At 41.6% G+C, this 25902-nt stretch overlaps 2 protein-coding genes across 6 annotated transcripts in view; both read right to left on the minus strand.

Annotated features, from left to right (window-relative positions):
* Positions 1-807: 807 nt before the first annotated feature.
* Positions 808-18354, minus strand: LOC116038944 (period circadian protein homolog 2). 3 transcript variants are annotated; one of them, XM_036001078.1, is made up of 22 exons: positions 17832-18354; positions 14748-15299; positions 13723-13815; positions 13307-13461; positions 12094-12215; positions 9882-10083; positions 9126-9177; positions 8505-8647; positions 8283-8361; positions 8088-8194; positions 7542-7695; positions 7299-7407; positions 6938-7217; positions 6280-6439; positions 6066-6184; positions 4548-4739; positions 4212-4457; positions 2975-4092; positions 2618-2828; positions 2220-2451; positions 1486-1636; positions 808-1374 (listed from the first exon to the last, which is right to left on the minus strand). In XM_036001078.1, the coding sequence occupies exons 2-22, from the start codon at positions 15200-15202 to the stop codon at positions 1219-1221; spliced, it is 4536 nt and encodes a 1511-aa protein (XP_035856971.1). In that variant the 5' UTR covers positions 15203-15299; positions 17832-18354; the 3' UTR covers positions 808-1218. The 3 variants fall into 3 exon arrangements, with proteins under 3 accessions (XP_035856971.1, XP_031139527.1, XP_031139528.1); XM_031283667.2 differs by having other exon boundaries at positions 4548-4754; positions 17832-18353; XM_031283668.2 differs by lacking the exons at positions 13307-13461; positions 14748-15299; positions 17832-18354 and having other exon boundaries at positions 4548-4754; positions 13723-13817.
* A 7504-nt stretch (positions 18355-25858) lies between these two features.
* pik3cb (phosphatidylinositol-4,5-bisphosphate 3-kinase, catalytic subunit beta) overlaps positions 25859-25902 on the minus strand; it is a 55905-nt gene continuing 55861 nt past the window's right edge. For all 3 annotated transcript variants that reach the window (XM_036001080.1, XM_031283671.2, XM_031283670.2), the window contains one exon: positions 25859-25902. This exon is cut by the window's right edge and continues 1836 nt beyond it. The gene's annotated coding sequence lies outside the window, so the exon portion shown is untranslated.

Raw genomic sequence — 25902 nt, forward strand, 5'->3', positions numbered from 1 at the left:
TGTGCGACATTTGACATTTGACCCAGCCTACATCATCCAATGTGCACCACAAATGAAGCATAGCGTAAGTTCTGGCAGGTCACGGAGTCAAGCTCGGCTATTATCTCAGCTCATAGCTGACAGTTCCTACGCCAGCACATCAGCTGATGGCTCAGCCGATTCCCTCTTTTGAGTGGATTTCCAAATAGCGCGCTCTATTTAAACTGCTTTTCCCAGCCTACCTTGCTGAATCTCTGCTAGCGCTTGCAACCCAGCTCCACCCCAGCTCCTCCTTTTAAATTTGTGTTTTGGTCATTGATGCTGCTCTGTACCCTATGGGGATCCTACTGGTACTCTCCCCGCTTAAGGCTTTCCATACATACACATGGAAGGGCAGGGAGGTGTGCTCTCCCTGCCTCATGCTTTCCACGTATGCACGTGGAAGTGCGAGGAGGTCCCACAACAGAGCCATACCGCCAAATACAAATTGCAGATGAATTAATCTATTTTGACAAAGTGGTCCTGACTGAACTATTCTACATAGTCAAAAATGGGAAAACAAAGGGGGTTTGAGGGGCTTGAATAAGACCTGTGGCAAAACAAGAAAACACAAATATTATAACTGGCAGCAGAGTATTTTAACATCCGCTTGTTAATAACATCTTAAAATTATTTTAAGACAGTTATACTGTCAAAATAAATTGCTTTGAAATCAAATGTATTTATAAGATGTTTAAAAGATGCCCATTAACTATTACCTTTTTTAGAATAATAACTGCTCATGTTGCTGTAAAGCTCTGCCTCTGACAAGAAGGATGGGAAACAATGAAATAATTAAATATTTGGTAGGCCAAAGGTCACCAACTACACAGACTCTGCCCAGGTTCTTTCAGTGAGGGAGAGAGAGAGTATGTGTGTGTGTGTGTGTGTAAGAGAGGTGGCAAAAGGACTACCAGTATATGAGGGTCATGTATACAAAGACCCACATGAAGCAATACTGCCCCCTGTATGGGCAGCTCAAGAACTGCACTTCAGCAGCAGTCCTCCGCACAACACATAAGCGGCACACATCCTCATTTTCACCACAATGGCAACACAGAGTTCTGCTTGAGTTAATGTTGTGTTTGTAAATACGGTCAGGCACATAGCTGTTTGTCTCACATTTACAATGTGTGTGTGTACGCATCACAAAGGTCCATGGCTGGTCGTGTGTGTCCTCCCTGCTGGCAGCGTGCACGTTCAGCAGCCAGTGTCTGCTTGAGGCTGAGACTCCTCTGATTGGCTTAGGGCATTCTGGACCTCTTGGTTCAGCTCCTCGCCCAGCTCGCCCATTTCCATGTGTGACAGGTCCTCCTCGAATGGGGCCGCTGCGGCGTCCTCGCAGTACACACACTCCTTAACACATACACACGTCCAATATTAAATATATTTCAATTTGACTATTTCCATACAACCAAATCTCTATATGTATGTATATCTATATGTATTTTTGAGTGTGGTTCTGACCTTTACATTGATAGCAGCAGGTAGACCTCCCCTCCTCATCCAGGGGTGTTCCTCCATTAGCTCTCGTCGCTGGTCTGAGGAGAAGTGAGGCTGGCTCTTTTGCATCTGCCTCAGCCTCTCCTTGTCTTCTCGCAGTACCCTCTGAATGTCCCTATGGGTGACAGACCACACACACACACACATTACAGTTTACCAGCAAGACTGATACATACAATGGTTCACTGCAAGTGTGGAAATTAACAACAAAGTAATCAGTCAAAGAAATCTGCACACTATCAGTATGAAAGAAGGGCCTCCAATGTAAAATGAACTGAATACATCTGAATGACTTTTGCACTAGGTTTTCTTCTTTTTTTGCTTTATAGGCCTTTGTTTACCACCACTACCATTTGTAGTCACTGTTCGATTATCTTTATTGTGACTATTATTGCCACTGTTCATCGCATCCCCAACCAGCACCGTCAGACACCGCCTACTAAGACCCTAGGGTCTGCCGAGGTTTCTTCCTAAAAGGGAGTTTTTCCTCGCCACTGTCACACTATGTGCTTGCTCTTGGGGGAATTACTAGAATTGTTGGGGCTTTGTAAACTATAGAGTGTGGTCTAGACCTACTCTATCTATAAAGTGTCTCGAGATAACTCCTGTTATGATTTGATACTATAAATAAAATTGAATTGCATTGAATTGTTTGAAATCCTGGTTACCCCTAAAATAATACCCAGTCAGTGTCTCACCTGGATGGCATTTGATATGTCATCATGACCTTGTCATCAGCATTTGCCATCAGCAGCCACAGGGGCTCCTGGAGAACATTTTTGATGAAAAGCTCTCCGTCGCCTTGGATTGAGACCTTGGTCTGCGATTGGCCGCCTTCAGAGCCTCCTTTGCTGCTCGTCTTGGCTTTGGCCTTGGGGTTGTGTTCCAGAGAGTCAATGCTGCCAAAGTATTTGCTGGTGTTGCTGCTTCCTATACACAGTTTTAGAGAGACAGGGAAACAGTAAAAAATAAGACTTTTTAATATACTATTTATATTTTTTTATACCAACCAAATCAGAATCAAGAAATATATCATAAAGTAGCATAAATAAAAAGTTCAGTCCATTTTGTCGAGCTTGGGTGTTCCTCTACTGACCTGTTCTGCTGCCAGAAGCTCCACTAGCTGATGTTCCACAGCCGTTGTAGCCTGAGCCCGATCCTGAGCCCGATCCTGAGGCCATAGAGCCAGGTGGCCAGGAGGTGGCTGATCCGGTCCCAGAGTGGGAGTCCTCCTGAAGCAGGATGTCCAGCAAGTCGCAGGATGAGGAGTTACCGTCACTGTGAGCCTGATCCTCTGGAGACTCCACCTGAAACACAGGCAGCAAACCATCAGCGCTGTCACAGGCTTTATGTGAAAGGGTCGGTGTGTAAGTGGTTGAAACCTTAATAACACAGAGTTCTGATGTTAAATCAAAGTTACGTTCTCTCTAACTTGGTACATTGTGAGTCTCACCTGTTGGGGGTTTTCGTTCTTCTCCCCTGCTGCTCCAGCTGCCCCCGATGCTGCTACTGTACTGTATCCGTGGCATCCAGCAAGGGGCGCTGCGCTGTCCTGCCGTTCCACTGAGCGATGTCCCTCCTCTGTGCTCAGCAAATTGAGCTGCAGGGGCGAGCTGCACCGTGACTCAAACAGTCGCGGGGACGTGACGGGCTCTCTTGCTCCAGAGGCTGGGGTGGCGGAACGTGATGCTGCCCCTTCTTGGGGCTCTATGGCCATAGGGAAGGGCTGAGCAGGATACGGGGCTTGGGCCACAAACGGAGTCTGCACTGGAAAAGAAGGCTGGGCAGCAAAGGGCTGCTGGGTAGTGTAGGCAGTCTGAGGGGCCTGGAAAGGCTGGGGGGTAGTGTAGGGGGTGTGTGCGGTTTGGAAAGGCTGCGAGGTAGTGTAGGGGGTCTGTGTGGTTTGGAAAGGCTGCGGGGTAGTGAAGGGGGTGTGAGCGGTTTGGAATGGCTGCTGGGGGGTAAAGGCAGTCTGCACAGGGAACGGCTGTTGGCTGGTGTATGGGGGTTGTGTTTGCATGGCGTAGCCTGGCTGTGGAGGCTGAAAGAGCTGCTGAGAAGTGTATGCAGGTTGCGTCTGGGTCTGCTCAGGGAAAAACGCTGGTCTAGGAGCAGCCCCCAGCTGCCCAATCTGACCTAACTGTCCTATTTGGGGGAAGAGGTAATTGGGTAGCACCAGAGCTACCACGGGTGTAACAATGGTTGCACCGAATGGAGCGGCAGTAGGTGGGGCTTGAGTACTCTGCCCCTCTCCAAAGCCTGTGGAAAGGGAGGGGTCAGGGCAGGGGGCCTGAGCTGGGGCTGCAGGTCCAGTGGGATAGAGCGGATAGGCAGGCCCCATGGCTGGGTAGGAGACATTAAAAGCTGACTGGGATGTTTCTGATGGGGACCACGAGGTTTGGTTGAGACCCTGGAGAGGAGGCCGGGGTTTGCGGTTTGATACGGCGCTGTCTGACGAATCAGGATGCTTCCTCCGGGGCTTATTGGTCTTCCTGTTGCGGTTGCCCTTCTTGGCAGTAGTCTCAGGCCTGGTGGTGCCTTGTTTGGCAGAACTTCGTAGACCAGATGATTCTGGGATGACACATGGAAAAGTCAGAGGGTAGGGTTAAAAAAAAAAAAAAAAAAAGCAAAAGCAATTGAATTCTGGCAACAATTTTAATTTTATGTGGTTACTATTAAACCTTGTGTACCTTCCGCACTGGCTGGACCTCTCTGCTTGTGGAGATATGTGAAACAGTCCTTCTGGAAGGTCCTGGCGTTGCAGAGCTCTCGGCAGCGATTGAGGAAGGCCTGCTCTTCTTTCTGGGTGTGTGCAGCCAGTACCTGTTTGGTCAGTCCCAGCCGCTTGTAGGCCTCCTTCTCCTGGCTGGGGGGAGACACCACGCTGACAGGCAGAGCCGGGAGCACAGGGCTTTCGACCATGTCCTCGATAATCTCTGTATAACGAATCAAAGCCATAAACATCAGTCAAACAGAACTTATTATCTAGCAGTTGGATGAAAACCTGCATGTTCAACATCACCCACCAGACTTTGGCTGAGGCTTTTTGTCTCCCACATGGACGATGGTGCTGCTGTAGCTGCACTGTGAGGTGATTGACACCACGCTCTCAGCCTTGCTTGGTAGGGTGAGGGGTGCCATGGGGCCTCCCACCACAGCCACTGCCCCAGATGAAGGTTTCTTAAGTGCTTTCATGTTTGACAGGCCTGGCTGGGCATCTAGCATCAAAGGATCTGGATGGGGACAAAGCAATCCTCTGTTAGCTCCAAGCCATAGATGATTACAGTCCAACTCCTGTTAGGTAACCTGTAAAGAACTGAACTCCCGCGGGTGGCCGCTAGAGGTTCGCAGGAGATCATTGTTTACATGATTCTGTTTAAATCGGTCTAAAATAAGAACTATAAAAGCTAGAGCCTTCCTTGTTTTGCAACAGAAAGCTAAGGCTTCCGTCTTTCGCAGCAGTTTGTTGTACGCTCGTGATGACGCCAATACGTTACATCCGGTCCACAACGAGCTGATAACTAGCTATGGTGACAGTATTTCTCCGTAATGGCTACAGGAGGCTGTTGTTTACATGATCCTGTATTAAACGATCTTAGCAGCTAGAGCATTAATTATTTTTGAAGCAGAAAGCTAAGGCTTCAGTCAACGTGATGACGTCATCACGTTGACTGTGCTGACCAGTGCTAAACAGCAGGTGGACCATTTCTATTGCAGATGAAACTATCAAAATGCCTTTACACTCTGCTCATAAAAATGTGTCTATCTCAAAAACTTAAAAATGTTCATATAAAAAAAAAAAAAAAAAAACTTCTGGAGTGTTAAAGGTGCTCACGCGTCACGCATTTTTTTGTCACATACAGCAAACACCTCCTCACTATCCACTAGCTGTCTATCCCCTCAACACACTGTAAAAAAAAACGCGGTCTCTGTAGACAGCCCAGGCTCCACAAACGCCAACAAAAACAATTTGTGCCAACCTGCACCACCAAACATAACAGTGTTCCAGCCAATGACCGACAAGAAGGATTTGGGGGTTAGTGCGCGGAAGGGAGGGGGAGGGGACAGGATGAGGAGGAGGGATGGGCGTGCTAGCCTCCGTTTTGTTTGACAATACTTCGAATGTCAACAAGAAGTGACGTCACCCAACATCGCTTAGAGCACCTTTAAGGAATATGTTTTACATGTTTCTACATTTAGAAATCTTTTGGATCAATATGTTTTGTGTGTTCATATAGTAAAATTCATTTATGACACAATTATAATACTTTTATTAATTTGAATGGTTTATTGACTGATTTTAGGGATATGAAGCATTTGAAGATACCCCAACAAATGACCTCACAATAAGCAAACATACCAATGTAGGCACTTGCTGACATTTTCTATTGCAGAGTTCAAAGGGTTAAGCAAGTGAACCCAAGCTAATGTAGGCAACAATGATAATGCACAACACAGGGGGTTTCTTTGCAAAAAATTGGATCTAATATCCTGGATGGTTTGTGACATGTGTATATGTACACAGATGCATGGTGTGTACATGCCTGGGTTTGTGTCCTGAGGCACTTGCATGCCATCCTCTGAGCCCTTCTTGTCATCATCTGAGTTAGAGAACTGGTACTTCCTCTTCACTGTGATGGGGGTGTTACAACTATCCAAGTACCTGAGTAGCAGAAATGGATTAAATTAGAGAGTGCACACTTCATACACAGGATCTTTAAACTATCATCATTCATGGACACAAACACCACGCCTTACCTGATGACACTGTCAAGGCAGCTGATCTGCTGGTAGGAGCAGACAGTCTGGTCCTTGCAGGTGAAGTCCTCCATGCTGGCTGCAGTATTGTCTCTGACCTGCAGAGGGGGCGCTGAGTCTTTCAAACGCACCGCTGGACTCTTCTGAGCTGCCACTATTGCTGGAGGGGAAGGAAAGGGAAAATGTCAGAAACACACACACAAAGACAGGCAGGTAAAGACAGGTAAACACAGAGCTGAACACAAACCTATAACACATTTGCTCTCTTTTTATTAGATTATCTTTTTTTCCACTTTTCATCATATTTGACTGCCACACAAATAATTTCTGATTCTGACTCTTGTGGCAAATTGCAGTACATGTTGTACAGCTGACTAAGTCACTGATATTTTTAGAGAGTTTGTTTAAAGTCCTTGAGGAAAATGTGCATTAAAAAAAAAAATACTTTAAAAGAACACTTATTTCTGCCAATATGATCTGCCACTTCAGCATTGAAGCTTACTGTAGTGTGGTTATTTGTGTGATTATTTGCACTGACAGATGTGTATTGTGTGCTCAACCTTTATGTTCACTTACAATAAATGTTCTCCCTGTGATTGTCATGACTTTGAGTCAAAGAGACCACAGAATGGCACCTGTGAAATTAAAGTGAACTCACTGTCAGAGGTCTTCTTCTGCTCAGGCTTGGATGGCGACGGTGAGGGCCAAGGGGGAGGGAGGCGCAGGAAGACCTGGGAGTCCTGGTTCTTCAGCATGTGGACCCCTTTACAAATCTCCTGGAACGTCCTGGAAGGCTTGGCCTTGTTTGTCTCCTCCGCTGGGTTCCCAGCCACGACGTTCCCGTTGCTCTCGCCCGACGAGCTGATGCTCACCAGCTGCTCATGGGAACCATTGCTGCCGTGGCTACCATAACCGCTAGAGCCCATGTTGTGGACCGGCTGAACATAGAAAGGTTGTTACAGAAACAGACACATGAAAATGTGTTTTAAAGTGGGCGTCTAGTGTGTGTTGGTACATACTTGGAGTAGCAGCCTGTGGATCTGTTCACTAATTTCCTGGATGTCTGAGTCCATGATCTTCCCTCCGTGGAAAGCAGGTGCTGCAAAAACATCTTCATTCACAGGACCCCTGCAAAACACACAGACCACTGTCATCTAGAATGTTCAAAGTGAAATATGTTCTAACATATACATATAGTCGTTATACATACACGACTGATGACAAACAAACCTTAACTACAACAATGCATTGGGTATACTCACGTGCGGACTTTGTGCCTGCCAATGACAAAGGAGACCTTGCGACTCCAGGGGTTGACGAAGCTGGACCAGCTGGTATCAATGGTGATGTACTCGCCGTTTCTTGCACAGAAACGGATCGAGGAGTAATCGAATGGCGTACCAGCATACTGCAGAACTAAAGGTAGAGCGTGTGTGAGTGAGAGCTGAGCAACATAAATAGATTAAAGCATGGTTTAAAGCACCAGGGGAAGTGTTGGCCTAAAGGTTAGAGAAGCGAGCCCTTACCCCTCCCTCAATACCACCATTGAATTGCCCTTGAGCAAGCCCTTAACCCCAACCGCCCCAGTGGAGCTGCTCAGTGGCCAGCAGATCAGACTGTGGTTGTACTGGGCAGCTTCCAGGTGAGTGTAACTGTGCAAATGTGAAGAGGGTGTTCCTGCAAAAGAAAGGCCTTCTCACAGTGAAACTTCCCTGAATAAATAAAAGGTAAAAAAAAAAAAAAAAAAAACTGAACTGATACTCTGCCCCATCAGTTAAGACAACACCGTGAATGAAACAAGTTCTTACTTTTCCGATGCACAGCCAGCAGCAAGGGTCGGTCACTTGGGTGCAGATTGAGTAGCACAGGGGTCCCGATCAGGTCCTGAGGGAGGTAACCCAACAGAGGAACAGCCCTGATTCAGAAACAACAGCAATGTGTTAAAGACAGTTTGTTTTTTTAAAGACAGACATTCACTTTATTTAACAAAGTTGTTCACTCACCTCTCATCCACATCCTGGAACACACAGTTGGGTGTGTGTGTGGTGGTGAAGATACGCTTGTCAGTAGGAATTCTGGGTGCTGTGGAAAGAGAAGAAAAAAGACAAATGAGCAAATGCTCTCTGTGGCAGCCCAAATGTTAAGCGCAGTAAATAGGGTTGTGTGTTATATGGTTCAGTAAGGCAACGTCGTAAAATAAACATTAGAAATGTCACACGCCTCACCTTCGTATCCAGAGTGCACCCTCTCGGCCAGCAGGAGGCAGCAGAACTGTTCCTCAGCCAGCTCAGCATCCTGGACTTTCATCCGGTATGGAGTCATACGGAAAGGATAGTACTGCAAATCTCCTTCACGCTCCTTACCACCACTACAACACACACAGAGACACAGACACACACACACACACACACACACACACACACACACACACACACACACACACACACACACAGACACACACAATTATAATACTGTTTCATAGTATATGAGTATTACTTGCCATTGTCGCACTATATGCTTGCTCTTAGGGGAATTACTAGAATTGTTGGGGCTTTGTAAACTATAGAGTGTGGTCTAGACCTACTCTATCTGTAAAGTGTCTCGAGATAACTCCTGTTATGATTTGATACTATAAATAAAATTGAATTGAATTACCTAAAGAGGCTTTTAAAAATAAACTTCAGTTTGCCTGAATGGCTGAGCCACTAGATGGGACTGAGATAGTTTAAAAAGCTCACCGCTGCTGACTTCCTCCCTTCTCTCAACCATCCTCTAAACCCTGCCTGACTCAGAGCTTGTTTGAGCAGGAAACTGAATCAGATAAGGCGCCTGCTGCTTTCACTCACCTGATACGGCAAAAAAAGGATTTCTCCTGCATGCACTCTGTGGGAGACGAGTCTGAATAAGAGACAGGGAGAAGGTGGGATGAATATCACCAAATGCATTAGATTGATTACTGCCAAAAGAGCCATCGGTTAGTCATCGCTATTCAACACACTATTGACAGAAGCTGAGAAGTCTGTCTCGCTTTCAAAAAGGGAAGAGGTAAAAAAAGCAAGAGAGGCACTGTGAGAGTTTTCTACAATTATGCAACTGAGGTTTAAAGATTCATTACAGTCAAAGTTCTAGGAAAAGCTTTTATGTAAAAACAAAAGCTGCTCAGCCATTACTTAAACAGCCCAAACCCCCAAATGACCACAAGCTGTTCAAGTGAGAAGAATACAGAATCAACTACAGTACTTAGAGTTGATGGACAAAGGAGTAGCATTAAAACAACAACCAGCTAGAAAACCGATTTAAGGATTGCATTTGATGCAGTTGTACATCTCTGAAAGCTGTTTTTAGTGGATTGTTGAGTGACCGTTGCTGCATCTGGGGCTTATCGCCACCCAAGACGATTGTGATTGGTTTTAATAAATAAACCCTACACCAGAATGATAAGCCAGTGTAGCCAGACCATACTCCAGCACTGAAACAGCACTGCCCAGTTATAAATAAATATTTGTTTATTTCATTGGGACAACATTTTCAAATCTGTAATGACTTTTAAGTTACATAAAAACAGTTGAACCTAAGAACTATTTCCAAGGTATAGCTGGTACCTGCTTCGGTGCACATCCTCCATGAGGGCAGGCGGTAGGGCGTGGTGAAGCTGTAGAACACGCTGACGTCCTGAGGTGTCAGGAACTCCACAAACTTGGCATTGTTAAAGACTTCCCGCTTGCAGTTCAAGATGGACGCCGCCTGGTCCGAGATGTAAACAATTTTCCCCGTGATGAGTGAGACGGCAACAGCAAAAATATCCTGTCGGTAAAAAGAGAAGTTTTCAAGATGTTCAAATATGTACACATTTGAGGTACTTAGGGCTGCACGATATGACCTAAAATCAAAATCACGATTAATTGCACATTTTACCTCGATAACAATAAATAAACAATTATTAAAAAAAATTGTGATTCGACGACGGACACTGCGTTTAGAAATGTTATTTGTATAGTTTAAAAAAACTTTACTTCACAACATTAATCTGACAGCTTTAGTTACTAGTTACTTTACAAATTAAGATTTTTGCACACACACAACATGTAGTTAATAAAATACGATGTTTTATTATAAATTAAACTACCCAACAATATAATGGCCTAAAGGTCCAGCTGAAATAATTATCAAATTGAACACTTAGTTAAATGAGAGAACTGTTTTGGATCCTTCCCAGTTTCTATAATGTGAGGATTATTCCTGAATTGAGTACTTTTTAATACTTTAAGTACATTTTCCTGATAATACTTACATACTTTTACTTAAAAGGTCCAATATGTAATATATTTACTGTAATAAATCCAAAAATGACCCCAATGTGTCATCAGATATTAAGGAAACATGCTAAGTTGAAATACTATCTTTTCTGACAACACTGCTAATGCCAGTATTTTCTCCTTTTGAAATTTCCGTTCCGTGACGGAATATCTTTTTTGGCCTGTGTGTTGTTATCAACTGCCCAGTTTGACAGCCAGGCCGGGTTGCCAGATATACCTGTAAAAAACGTAAACCCAGCAAGCTACAGCTGTAACGTTAGTACAGCCATGAAAGCAGCAAACAAACAGGATCAACGGAGATGGATTCTACCTGACATAAAAAACCCGGCATGTTTCTAACAGTAGCGTGACCAGAGACGTAACAAACCCCGGGTAAATATTGGAGATGTATTTGAAAGATGGAGACAGCTTAGAGCCCAAAAAGACACAGAGTTGGCTAATTTCCTCCTGAAAAGGTAAGCATTAGCTTCAGGCTAATTTATCACGGCTACTAGGGACGGGCATTTTATGGCATTTCAACATTTGTGTAGCTACTCACATTGCAGTATAAAGCTAGAATACCCGAGTTGGTTACTCGCAAAAACAATTGAGACACAGCCATTCAAGTGATCCCGACTGGTCCTGGGTAACGCCATGCTAACCCTGATAACTGCTAACGTTACCGGAGGACCAGGCAAGCGGGCCACGGCTGTTTACAATGTGTAGCCTGTTCAGCGGCCATAGCCGATAACGGTGAGTTATTTGAAGCCAAGAGCTGTAAATCGGGAAGAGAGGACCGTGAGTTTGCAGTGTGTTTAGCGATTGTTGCTGTAATTCTAAGCCAATAAAGTGTGTATTTCAGTCGGGTGCAAAAGGACGGCAAGGTAGTGATATTTTTAGCGGTTCCTACTGTAATTCTAAGCCGAAAAAGTGTGTCTGTTAGTTGGGTACAGAGCTCCGCGTAAGCACGGGCTTTTATGACTATCTAACATTAGCTACTCCGCTGTGCTGTGGAGTAATGTCTGGCTATGTGAGACAAGCGTCTAGCAACATTGTTGTGGATGCTGCGGTATCAGCCTGGCAACCTCCGTGAACTTTGAGTCTGGGGAGAAGGGAGTGGGGAAGACGACTCTCTCCAGTATTTTGAATTTGTACTGCAGTAACAATTTTAAACGCTAGCTGTCAGTATTACATATTGCACCTTTAAGTAATATTGCCAATGCGAGTACTTTTACAGTGTGGTATTAGTACTTTCACTTAAGTAAAGGATCTGAATACTTCTTTCACCACTGCTCTAACATTTCTCACAATATTTTGTATGTTGCACTGATATATTTTGTCTATACCCCTGGTTTGTTAAACATCATCAGATTTCAGCATTTGAGACATGACTTATTTAGTAAATTTCACTTGAAATACAAATTCTTCAATTATATTCACAGATTTCAAACCACTCTACTCATATTTAGAAACAAATATATGCTGACCTTATTGTGAGGTGAAGAGCAGAGATACTTACAGTGTTTTTGAGGGTGTATTCAGAGGTGATGCTGTTAATTTCTTCGATGGTGTAGGATGATACATCAAACCCTGGCGGTTGACTGTCATTAATCATCAGCAACTGGTAGTATTCCTCAGTGGCTGCAAAGAAAAGAGAAGATGGATCAATGTAGACAACTTATCACATACAGTATCATTAAAAAAGACACGTTTATAATTATCATGCTTATAGGCGGCAAAGGTCCAAAAAGCAGGAGAAATATACGGAGCAACTGCATTCACCCATGCCATACACAAAATACCACCACACCCTGATCATATACCACCCTCATACAGCATATTATATTGCTTTTTGCATTTTCAACTGGTGGAACTTGCAAGAGGCAATCATTCTACCTCTTTGAAGGTTTTTAACTTAAATATATGCAATTTGACATCATTTTGGACCATTATTATTACTATTGATATCGCCCCAAAAAGCTTAAAGACAAAGCTTGCTATAGTCGAATCATTATTTTATTATTCACACATATCACAGCCTTCATCTGAACAAGTAATTCTTCTGGCAATGTTTGTGCTGTAAAATCAGATTCTGTAGATCCAAAAAGCACTGGCATGTATAGAACTGCATAGTACTGCATAGTACTTAGTACTGAAGCAACAGTCGTCTTGTACTTATTTGTTACTGGGAACTACCTATAGCTATTTGGCACTCAATTAGCGTGATGAACATTGTTTTATCATCGCAACCAGTTCCGACCCGGCATTCTAACGGAATGACTGATAGACAATTCACTGTGTCTGTGATATTATAAAATAAGATAAGATAGACTTTATTAATCCCACACTGGGGAAATTCCTGTGCTACTTCATGTACATTTCATGTACTGCTTCTGCATCGATAAATTACAGCAGTCGTGTCCAGATGCTTTCCACATTGTTTTTTGCGCTCATGCGGCTTAAAGTAAGTGCGTTGCAAGACGGTTTCTTAAAAGCCTTGAATCCTCTGTCACTCGGAACAACTGCAGTTGAAGTTAATCGATTGTCAACAGTGTCTGGCAGTTTGAGAGTTAGCAGACAACATCTGATTGGATAGAAGCCCATCGCTCTCGCAGTTTTTTTTGTTTTGTTTTTTTACACCAACCAAAACAAAGAATGAAAAGTAGGAAATAAGTCATAGCTTGCGTGTTTACAGTTAGCCTGAAAAAAGTGCCAACGAAAGCGAGTCTTACCTTTCGCCTGTTTGACACATCGCAGCGCATATTTGAGCGTGTTGACAGTGCTGGACTTGCCCTTGCTCCTCTTTTCCGACGGCAAGTGCATCTTCAGCTCCTTGATGGTCTTGAAGAGCTCCTTCTGTGTCTTAGCTTTGGCTGACTGTTCGCTGCTGCAAGGCGTGCATGAGACAGATACACGTGTGTCAAAATGACATGTTTTCACCAGTGCTGTCACACCCTGGGAAGGTACTACCAGTATGTGAGGGGATGGGGCATGGCTGGATTGATTGGCAGTGGTCTGCCTTGGAGAATTTTTTACCCTTTCATTTTAGGAGGAATACATAAGTTATCTTCTACTGTCTTAGTTTATTTTCTGTCAAACCTTTTGAAGTTTATGAAATGGTAAGGTAAGATGAAAGATGTACATTTACCTGCAGCCGCTGGTTGAAGGGTTGTCCTGCTCGGAGCTCACCAGACTGAAGGCGTTGGAGCTGCTTGGCGGCGAGGGGCTGTGAGAGTTTGAGCTGTAACCATAAACAAAATGTTGTGTTATTGACAGAGGACCACACAACGGATCATTATCAAAAAACAGTTAGACTACCAAAACAATAAGATAAAAAATATAAAGTGACGTGGCCGGGTTGTTTTTTTTTTATATATATTTTTTTTTTATTTATTTATTTATATATTTATATATATATATATGACTCATAATGCCACAAACACACCACATGTATCCCCTGTATAAATAAGACTACAAATATGGACAGTAGCTAACAAGGAGCAAACATTTCTGGATTTGAAATGTAAAAACGAGTGGCACAGTTCAAGAAAAGGAGCAGGTGGTGCACCACTAAATGTAAACAACCCCTTTTCTCTAAATATGCCTTTTCATTATATAGACTAATTCCAATATTTAAAGAAAAGCATTATTTTATTTTTTACTCTATTATCTGGGATAATTAAAGCATGATTAAACTGTAAAATACAAGGAAAGTATACAAGAAAATGGGAAGTGAAAAATGTGAAAATGGAATGGATTTGGTCAGGCTATACTTCTCCGACAGTTCACCAGGTGCTCATTTTTAAATTAATTGCCTTCAACCATTTACACACTGCACGCTAAAATGAATTGATAACAGGAAAATTAAGCCGCTTAGAGCCTGCACCATATTAATTTTTCCTGAATAGAGATTTTCTTTTGCTTTTGAAGGCAATACCAAGTCATTTGTAAATGAACAACAGTCATTGTCTTTTGTAGTCTGTCTCATAATTAGGAATAAAATACCCACTGCTTTCCTCAGTCTGAGACAGTTACTGCTGGACTACACTACTGACTAGGACCAACAATGAGTCATAGAGGAGAAAATAGACCTTATATTACATGTAATGAACCTCCCTTCTGTGACCTAGATGGTCTGCTCCCCCATGGCGGTGGGATTTGATTTGCCCTCACCTCTTGTTGCTCAATGAAGACTCCAAGAAAGCAGAATCCTTGCCATTGGCATTTGAGCTGCCCACAGATTCATTGCCATGGGACTCATTGCCATGCGACTCGTTACCATGGGATTCTGTCCCGCTCCCACTTGAGCCGCTGCCTCCCATCTCTACATCCTCGTGTAAGGGTGGGCGTGGCCGCTTCCTGTCGGCGTGCGGGGAGCCCGACAAGGCTGGGTGCTCATGGCTGCTGTCGCTCCCCTCGGAGGCCAATCCCAACTCCGCTTCCAGTTCGACTCCATCCCGTCCGCCACAACCCTTGTTGTAACTGTCGGCCATGCGGTGAAGTTGGCTAATGGAGCCGCAGGGAGAGCCTTCCTCTTCCTCCATCTGGAAGTCGACCCTTTCCTGGTTCCTTTCACACCCTTTCAGGGTTGAGTACAGGTAGTGTTTCGGATTACTGTCCTCAGACATGGGGCGGACCAAAAGGCAAACGATGGGAGATTAAGCTACGTTCCACATGGCAATGCCATGAAGCATGGAAATGATGCCTCAGGAGTGGGGATGCAGTCTATAGGAGGAAAATAAAACACAGACAAACCCTTTACAATAGAGTAGGCTACACTTCTAAGATAGCAGCTCAATAGTAAAGACACAGCAATCAATGGGGATTAGTCACCACTTTGATCTGAGCCAATGTAGCCTTTTAAAAGTCAATGATAGATAAAAAGGGCACTGCAGGACAGACAGAGATACATCGGCATATACTTATGTACCACAGTGGCTGACGTAAATAGGCCATTATTTGCCCTTTCCAGATGAACTAAAGACCTAGACCAGTTTGAGCCGGTTGAATTTTCCAAAAGAGTTTTTTTATATGAAAAGGTGAGTCTACAGAGAGAAAAAAAAAACACAGCTCTGAAGACACGAGACAAACAAAACCTTACCCTCGCACAAACCATCATGACTAATGTGGGTGTTTGAAAGACAAAATGCTTTAAAATAATTTGTACTATTCATTCAAGTTGTCTCCTCTGTAGCTAATGACCTGGCCCTTCCCAAATTAACTAATAAAAAGGCAGGAGGAAAAACTGACAACCAGTCGCTGGGGAGAAAATGGTTCTCACTCAAGAATAGCAGCATTTTCATTAATGACAAGGACACAGATCCCACACAAACCAATGATAAACAGATGTGTTGATGCATTGCCCACGTTCACTTTAGTCTAGATCAAATAGGCCTAAATGATGCCTTATGTAACACAGTGCAGTGCCCCTGAAAGACAAACATAAAAAAGCTGTGCACAGTCCCTCAAGTAACATTTACCTTGTGTCATAACATCATATTCAGTTATTAGCCTACACATGTGACCTTATGGCAACATGAGATCCACATTGTAAAGACAGGTTAACTTAACACTTGCTTGTGGCAAACTACAAATAAAGAAGACCATTCACAAGCATTTAGGGGCATAACAATCTCATTTATTCTCTTAAAGAAACCTGACAAAAATACTAGAGCAACAGCTGTAATCAGCTCTGCAGCAGACCAGAAGTAGTTGGAGCTATTTACAGTATGTCTGCTTAAGAATCAGCCAGGAAATACTGGCAACAGGTATACATCTACTGATGCCAAATCCAAAATATTGCACTCCTACCCAAGACCAGGGTGCAGCTATTTTTTTTGTGTGTGTGTGTGTGTGTGTGTCTCTTTACGATGCTAAAATCACTGTTTATTTTTATTTATATTCCTCACTGCAACTTCTCAACGTCATCTGCTACGTCGCTTCAGCTTGCATTGCCAACCTAAAATAAAAATATTGTCCCGTTGTCGGCTTCAGCTAAGAGTTCGCCCCCACACGTCCAAAATTCTTATTCAGATAACCTTCCGCAACGATTGCAGGCTCTTTGGTGGAGCTCTGCTTTGAATTAAGTTACATCGTGACAAATTAATGGACCACTTGCGGAGTGATATGAAGACATGAATCAGAGGCACAAAAAAACGTTGACAGCAGTGACCGGTCATGTTTACCAACACCCCCGACCCGTGCCTTGCGACCCCCCCCCACCACCACCAAAAAAATGATTTACGAGAACTTCATTTTCAGGCATAGACTGTATATATTAATAATAATAATAATAACTAATATATACAGTCTATGTTTTCAGGTCGGAAAAGCCGGATTTCCGGATTCATCCGGAAGAATCACACCCCTGATTTATGTAAGAGTGCACATTCAGCTTGTCTATTCTTCTCTCCTTCCATCTGTTTGACTTAACTCTAACTTTAGGGAAGGTTAAAAATACAACGCTATCCCCAAATTGTACGTGCACACAAACATGTAGCCTAACTCTCAAAACAGAGCAAAAGAGTGACAATAGACAAATAGTGAAACTGAACTCCTCCTGCTAGAGCACTGATTCACCTAACACACTAGCACAGAGCTCAGGCGTTATACAATGCTGCTCCAGTCACATGGATTTGGCTGTAGTGTATACAAAAGCAGTGGTAGCCTTGTTTCATAAAACCTTGGAAAGTAGTAAGCTAAAAATAAACCTACTTGCTTGGCAATTCTAATCTATTTATTTAAGTCCACCCAATTACATTTGACACAAGCGGACAAGCCGATAACGTATGTGAAAATAAGGCAATGCAATTGCCAAAGCTTTCTTTGAGTCCCACCAACTAAAACTGAAAACTGGCAAACAGCTCATTTTAAAAGTCAAGGATTGTGTGTAGACCTATACCATAGACGATTTACACAAGATAAAGGTTAAATGAAAGAAAATACGAGAAAACAACTCATTTGTAATGAGAACAAACATCCCTTCCTCCATCCAACTCCATTGACCTGCTTTCCAAACACGTTGACCTACAATCCACGGTACAGACACGGTTATGTAAAAGTAACGATATCGTTCAAAACCCGCGACCAAAAAGCAGTGTTTTAGCCATTTCACAAAAGCCGACCTTTTTCTTTCTCTATGAATAAACAGAAACACTCGAACCGCGTTTATAAAGGTTATACACAGTTACGCAACTTAGCTACTGTTTAACTAAGCATTCTTACTACAACTAAGAGGTGGAAATGAAGGAAACCAACCTGTGCTGCCGAGAAAAATCGCCTCTCTGTTGTCCTCGGTGTCGAGTTGTTAAAGCAGAACCGACCATTGCATAAAACAGTCACTACTTGCTCCAGCATTCCTCAATGGGAGACGGATTCTGACGTGACACGTGAACGGACCTACTAAACGAATCGGCGAGCTCAGCGCGCGACCTCGATTCAGACTCAGCTCTAAGCGTTTCTCAATTGGCTGAAAACTACGGGTTTCCATAGCGAATATGACGACTTTGCAAAAATGGGAGTTCATTGGCCCAGAGGGCTGTCCGTCGTGTTATATAAACAAGTCATCCACTGCACGTGGAGTCCCATGTTATGTGTATCGTGCAGCGTGAGACTGGGGAAGTTACCACAACACTGAATCCAAAGCAATGTGTTACGACATAAGTGCGAAAGTCTGAGGAGGAAACGATATGAACTTTACCTGCGTCAAATCACATCTATTATTGCACTGCAGTGATGCTGCTTGAAAGCACGGATAAAATATCTACCGAGGTAATAGAGGAATATTTGTTGTTTGAGAGAGAGAATGGAGTAGCCTGGCTCCGCCCTCCTTCGTAGGGTACTTCCGCTCAATTTTCATTTTTCTTCAGTAAATGAAATGTACGAGAGTCTGGTAGGACTTTATGTACTGTCTATGGGTAGGACCAGAGGCCTGTACTACGAAGCAAGATTTGGCGTTAACGAGGTAACTTCAGGTTCAACCCAGGGTTTTCTGTACCACGAAGGTGGATTAGTTGTTACCGGGTTCAATCGCCGTGGTAACTCATGCTGAACACCTAACCTGAGGCCGGTACTACGAAGCGAGATTTGGCGTTAACGAGCTAACTTCAGGTTCAACCCAGGGTTTTCTGTATTACGAAGGTGGATCACTTGTGATCGGGTTCAATCGCCGTGGTAACTTGTGCTGAACACCTAACCTGGGGCCTGTTTCACAAAACCAAGATAAGGGATTAAGCTGGGATTTATCAGTTATCCTGGATGATTTAAGCCTTGACTCGGTTTCACGAAAGTGGAGGCACATAAATCACCATGGAGATTTATTCTGTACAGCTAGCCTGCTCCCGACCAGGCTAACAGCCAGGATTTATTTAATCCTGGAGCCTTTTCTGATCACCCAGCAGTGGTTTTACCCTATTGTTATCACCCTGGATTAAAATACAACAGGTGCATATTGCTGTTCATTTAAGTACTGTTATTATTTAAAGTTTTAAATTATAATTATTCATGTGACAGTCATTGTTACTGTTATTGTTACAATTTCAAATGTGTTTTAAATGAAGTCTGTTACTAAGGGCAATACATACAATGCTGTACATATAGTTGACCAATGCACCTCGAATTATTTTAGTTGATTAATTATTTTTTTTTAAATTCTTTAACAATAAGGATCATGTTTGTTCCTCTTCCATGTGCATTGTATTTGGCATTCTTAGCACACAAAGTGTGTTGTCCAGTAAACTGGGACTATAATTTGGGAGGATTGTACAATTTGAAGAACATATCCTAATTGTACAATCCTCCCAAATTATAGTCTTAGTTTACTGGACCAGTAACTATCTAGTGATGTAGGCTACTGTACATTCATGTAACAATGTATCATGAGAACACCACAACAGAGACAGATACTGAGATAGACCCTGATAATAATTTTCTCTCTTCAATCGTTAGAAACTGTAATTATTTTACCCAAGAACAATATGAAAACAGTGTAAAATCAGAAGATAACCTGTCAATAATACATTTCAATAGTCGAAGCATGTACGCTAACTTTGAGGCCATCAAAGATTACTTGAAGCATTTCACTCATTCATTTAGCATTATTGCAATAACTGAAACCTGGTTCAACGATGATAAAGGTATTGATTTTTGTCTTGATGGCTATGAATTAAGATATACAAACAGAAAAAATAAAATAGGAGGGGGGGTTGCTTTGTACATTCATAAATCTGTTAAATTTAATGTCTTAACAAATATGGCCATAGCTGTGGATGGATTGTTTGAATGCTTAACAGTAGAAATTCTAAATGATAAAAAGACTAATATCCTCATGAGTTGTGTGTACCGGGCACCTGGGTCAAGTATAGAAACTTTCAATGAGTGGATGGATAAACTGTTTTCCACTGTGAACCAAAAAAATGTATTTATCTGTGGTGATTTTAACATTGATTTGTTAAATCCAACTAAGCTAAAAACCGTTGATGACTTCATTGATACAATGTACAGCTTGTCTCTGTATCCAACTATAACAAAACCGAGCAGAATAACGTCACACAGTGCCACAATCATTGATAACATTTTTACTAACATCATGGGGAATCAAATCACAAGTGGCCTATTTATATGTGATATCACTGACCACTTACCTGTTTTTACTTTGTATGACTGTAATCTCAAAAAAACAAAAGACGCTATGGTAAAAATCTCTAAACGAATAACAACTGAGGAAACGATCCGTGCCCTAAATAGTAGTTTGGCGCTCCAGGATTGGACTTCAGTATACAGAGAACCAAATGTGGACAGTGCTTATTGTAATTTTCTAGATATCTTCACTTCCCTGCATAATAAACACTGCCCGGTGAAAGAATATTTTGTAAAGGAAAAACATAAAAAAAGCCCTTGGATTACAAAAGGAATAATCAATGCCTGTAAAAAGAAAAACAATCTCTACAAATTGTTTATCAAAGTAAAAACAAAAGAAGTGGAGCAAAGATATAAGAAATACAAAAATAAATTAACTGATATCATAAGAACAAGCAAACGGTTATATTATAAAAAAAAACTATATGAAAATAAAAATAATATAAAAGGAACTTGGGATGCTTTGAATAGCCTAATCAAACAAGGCTCTTCAAAATTGAAATATCCCGATTACTTCATTGATGAAAATGGTGAAGATTATAATATGAACAATGTAGTAAATAAGTTCAACAAATTTTTTGTTAATGTTGGCCCTGAGTTGGCTGCTGATATTCCAGACCATGGAGTTGTAAAATCATCTGTTGAACGGAATCCCCTGTCTATCTTCCTCTCACCTACAAATGAGCAGGAAGTAACAAAAACTGTGCGGATGTGTAAAAGTAAGTTCTCCACTGATTGTCATGATATCAACATGGCATTAGTTAAAAAAGTTATACTGAATATTGTAAAACCCCTAACTTATATTTGTAACTTGTCATTCCAGACTGGCTGCTTTCCAAGTAAAATGAAAATCGCTAAAGTAATTCCACTCTTCAAAAATGAAAACAAACACGCTTTTACAAACTACAGACCAATCTCTCTTTTGCCTCAGTTCTCAAAAATTTTAGAGAAGCTTTTCAATTCTCGACTTGAAAAGTTTCTTGGAAAACATCATATAATTAATGAAGGCCAGTATGGTTTTAGGTCTAAAAGAACTACCTCAATGGCAATAACTGAAGCTATTGAAGAAATTACTAATGCACTGGAGCATAAAAAGTATGCAGTTGGTGTCTTTATTGATCTAAAAAAAGCCTTTGATACGATTAATCACTCAATTCTACTAAATAAGATGGAAAGATATGGAATTAGGGGGCTGGCTGGGGATTGGTTAAAAAGTTATTTAACAGAGAGAGTACAGTTTGTTAAAATGGGTCAGTATTTATCAGATACTCTTGGTGTTGCTTGTGGTGTCCCCCAGGGGTCAGTGTTGGGGCCAAAACTGTTTAATGTGTATATAAATGATATTTTTAATACGTCCAAAGATCTGAAACTCATACTATTTGCAGATGACACTAATATATTCTACTGTAGTGATGATTATAATGACCTTGTACATATGGTAAACAGGGAACTAAATATAATAAAAAGTGGTTAGACACTAATAAATTATCCTTGAATATAAACAAAACTAAGATAATGATGTTTGGTAATTGCAATGCTATGTCTGAACAGAAAATAAGTATTAATGGTACCCAGGTTGAAATCGTAAGTGAGACTAAATTTTTGGGCGTAATAATTGACAGTAAATTGTCATGGAAACCCCATGTCAGACACATTAAAACAAAAATTTCAAAAAGCCTCTCAATTATAAATAAAGCAAAATTATACCTTGATGGAAATGCACTCCGTACTCTATACTGCACCTTGGTACTCCCATACCTTACGTATTGTGTTGAAGTATGGGGGAATACTTACAAGAACACAATTAATCCTCTGATTATATTACAGAAAAGAGCAGTGCGGATCATTCACAAGGTTGGTTTTTTAGACCATACTCATAATCTGTTTATGCAGTCAAAGTTGTTAAAATTTGATGACCTTGTAAAATATAGTACAGCAATAGTCTTATACAAAGCATTCAACAATTTATTACCGCCTAACCTACAACGTTTTTTTATAACTCCAGTGCGAGCTTATGACTTGAGAGGTTTTGGATATTTTTCATTGCCGAGAGCTCAAAATACTCGTAAACGTTTCTGTGTGTCTGTATGTGGAGTGAAACTCTGGAACAAACTGGACTTACAACACAAGCAATGCCAAACTGTCAATCGATTCAAACTGTTATATAAACATCGGGTCTGGTCAAAATATAGAGATGAGGGTCTTTAATTTAAATTGCTGTTGTCTCATAGTGTTAATAAGTGCTCAATGTTTCCTTACCATTGTTGGTTTAATTTGTCTTTTACCATTATTGGTATATTGTCCATTACCATTGTTGGTTTTGTTCATTTTCTTTATATTGTTGGTATACAGTTTGTTGTAATGTAATAATTATTGTTACCTGTGGTAACGCCACCATGATCTTTCATTTGTAAAATAATCCTTGAACAAGTAACAGTGAAGCTGAATGTAGTAAGCTCTGAATGGGGAACTGGGGGTGGGATTAAATAAGTTATCTTCTTCCCACTCCCTTTCAGGTAGAAATTGATCATTTTATTTATATATTGTATAATTTTCTTTTGTTACTATTGTCTGCCTGAAATAAATGAATAAATGAAAATGAAAAAAAAGAACATATCCTAATTGTACAATCCTCCGAAATTATAGTCTTAGTTTACTGGACCAGTAACTATCTAGTGATGTAGGCTACTGTACATTCATGTAACAACAGGGAGAGGACACCTCAATGGTTTTTGACCTTATATTTTGCTGGGGGGGAAATAACAGATGAATATACTCTGTTACATTCATGTTTACAGTGTGCATGGGATTTATCACTTAATTATCTTTATAGTTTTTAGATTTTAGAGTCCAATTTCTTCAGTGTCTTTATTTTCCATGTCCATATATACAAGGGAGCAAGGCATATAATATGTAGAGAAGGAAACTCGTCCTCTATAAAAAATAAAAAACGTGAGAAAAAGTGTGGCAGATAATAGGCTAGCGGACAGACTGAATGATAAAATATACATTTATGAACTACTGCTCTTAACTGAAACCATTCAATGAGTCACTTGTCATTTGCAAAAACGAATAGTTGTACACTTTGCATTAAAAGCGAGCAGTGGAAGTTAATGACTTAGGAAATTTATATTTTAGCCCATGAGAGAGAGGGAGAAACAGAGTGAAAGAGATATTCACGCATCATATTCTAGCGTTGTAGAAAATTGATCTTCATGTTAAATTTCCTGAGTTACATTATCTTCTGCTTACTTTTCAGGCAAAAAGTACAACTGTTAATTTGTGCAAATGATTAGTAGCCTAATCCTTGAATGGAATGATTATGACGGTTTCAATTCAGAGCAGTGGTCAGTTAATGTATATATTTAGGTCTGCCTGCTTTAGCGTCTGCCACGCTTTCTCTCACCGTTTCATTACAGCGGCCGTGTTTCTTTTCTTTTTATACAAATAATGTGTTTCACGTCATCATACTTCCACAAGAAGCTGCTGCTCACTCTGTATAAAAGTATGTACAATGCGTATTCTCCATTTTGGCATCAGTAAATCTGTGATCGACCTCGCGGTCTTTTGAGGAAAGCCGTGGATCTATCTGAATTACTTCATCCTGGCTCAACCTAGTCGCTCCTCCTCAGCCTGGCTTGGCCTTCGTGAAACGCACCAAGCCAGGATGCACAGATTAGACTAGGTCAAGCCTCGCTTTATCAGTTATCCTAGATTTATATATTCTGCTTTTGTGAAACAGGCCCCGGGTAACTGAAATAAATCCAGGGCATGTTGATCTTGATTCGTAGCACAGGCCTCTGGCTAGGATTGGAGTATTTCACGTCTTTGTAAATGCACAGATATCAGCACAGGCATGACCGCAACAAAATATTATGAAGAAGGCTATCAAAATATAGGCTAGCCTACTACACCAACCACCACTACTCTTGCTTGAATCAATGAGAATAACATTTGAGAAGGAGGGGTTTCATCCTGTTAGGATGAATGGGACTCTGCTTTGTGTCAAGCCTGTTCATGACAGTTTGTCAGACTCATGAGTGGCTGAGACTGGAGAGCAGACATTGTATTATCTCACATGCATAGGGCACACCATTATTTTCTCCTGTCAAGCATAAAAGCCTCCATAGAATAGTTCATTACAGAAATCTGGACTCATGCTCTCTGCTTGTGCCAGTTTCAAGTGGGAGCCACACCCCCACACTGGGGCGGCACTCTAGTCAACAACACACCCTGCTGTCTCTCATATCCGCCCCCTCTAAAATGGCCTAATACTGCTCTATAGTTGGCTTTCCCTTGCTTGGCATGTTTTCTTTGTGTTTTACAACATTTTCCAGTGAAAACATGTTCTTGCCAGTGAAAGCATGTTTAATATTTGAATAGCAAAATATCTGCTTGAATTGCCAAAAAATGTCATATTTGTGCTCGTAGTGGTGGAAGAAGTATTTGCATCATTGACTTAGGTAAAAAATCCATCCATCCATGCCTATCTCCAATCCATATTTGAATCCATTCAACCTTATATACTTTTGAATATTGAACCAAAATTCACTCAGTTGAAGTCGACATCCCCATACTGCCCAGCAATGGTGAACTCAGGGGTGGGGGCGACCGCCCCTTGGTGTCCCACGTTAGAAAAAAATGCCACAATAGTGTCCTCTTGAATGCCTCTATGGTAGATACATTTCGATAAAGTGCTCATTAGGGTGCCCCTCCAGTGAAGAAAATGCAATGCTGGGCCCTCTAGTGTGCCCTTAAATGGAAAACACACAATGAAGTGAACCCTAGGGTGCCCTTCCAGCAGAGAAAACATGATGAAGTGAACTCTACATTTTAGAAAACTTTCCACGGGCTACTGCTGCCAAGACACACAGGTGGCTGAAACTTACATTAGAAATGAAAATAAAGCCAATAATTCATGGTTAATTACATTCATGAGCTGAATTGTGTTACCACTCCATTTGCTGAACACTGTATTTATTAACTTGAAGCCATATTGCAATTTCAATGCATTTCCAGAATCCTTTATTGTGTATATTCCCTGGCCCTGGTATACAATAACATTTTGCTTTAGGTATGTAATTGTGGTCCTGTTCATGTAAAAAGACCACTATCTAAAAATGTGCATGTAAAGCATGAAGCCTCTGAAAGGAGGCCAGCATCGAATGTGTAAGCTAAGGCTAAGGGAGTGTAAAATAGTGTCACGGATGTGTCAGTGGAAGACTGAAACAGCACACATATCATCAAATCCTCCATACAGGATATCTGCCACTGTACCTGCACTTCTATGGACACCCCTCCTACCAGGTTATTACATTACGTAACTGTCTGCAGTGAACGACACACATACAGCAGATGATTCACACTGAGCAATGATTGTAGCTTCCAGTAATAGTGAACCATTAAATGATGATCGCTCAAAGAAGAGATTTTGTTAACATTCCCCACAGAGTGAAAAGAAATGCTGCGTCATACAAACAGCACTCTTGTACACCACAGGTGATAAACAGGCCTCACACAAAAGGGCTTCATGATGAGGAGGGTGACCTTTGCAAAAAAAACAAAAAAAACAAAAACCTTACATCCTTAAATTGTAGTTTCCTTCTATTTGGGCATGAAGCTACTTTCTTTTTCTTTTTTTCATTTTCTCTCTATAAAATCCATAGGGCTACCCTGAGTGGGTGCAATCTCA

The sequence above is a fragment of the Sander lucioperca genome, chromosome 5 (assembly GCF_008315115.2).
Source record: "Sander lucioperca isolate FBNREF2018 chromosome 5, SLUC_FBN_1.2, whole genome shotgun sequence".
Classification (NCBI taxonomy): domain Eukaryota; kingdom Metazoa; phylum Chordata; class Actinopteri; order Perciformes; family Percidae; genus Sander; species Sander lucioperca.

What these genes read in the sequence shown, in the direction of transcription:
- LOC116038944 (XM_031283667.2), bottom strand. Translation starts at nt 15,202, where the DNA reads ATGTCTGAGGACAGTAATCCGAAACACTACCTGTACTCAACCCTGAAA. An exon ending in AGGTCCAGCCAGTGCGGAAG is followed by an intron (nt 4,093 to 4,211) that starts GTACACAAGGTT and finishes GTGTCATCCCAG; the next exon opens with AATCATCTGGTCTACGAAGT. An exon ending in AGCTTCTGGCAGCAGAACAG is followed by an intron (nt 2,452 to 2,617) that starts GTCAGTAGAGGA and finishes AACTGTGTATAG; the next exon opens with GAAGCAGCAACACCAGCAAA.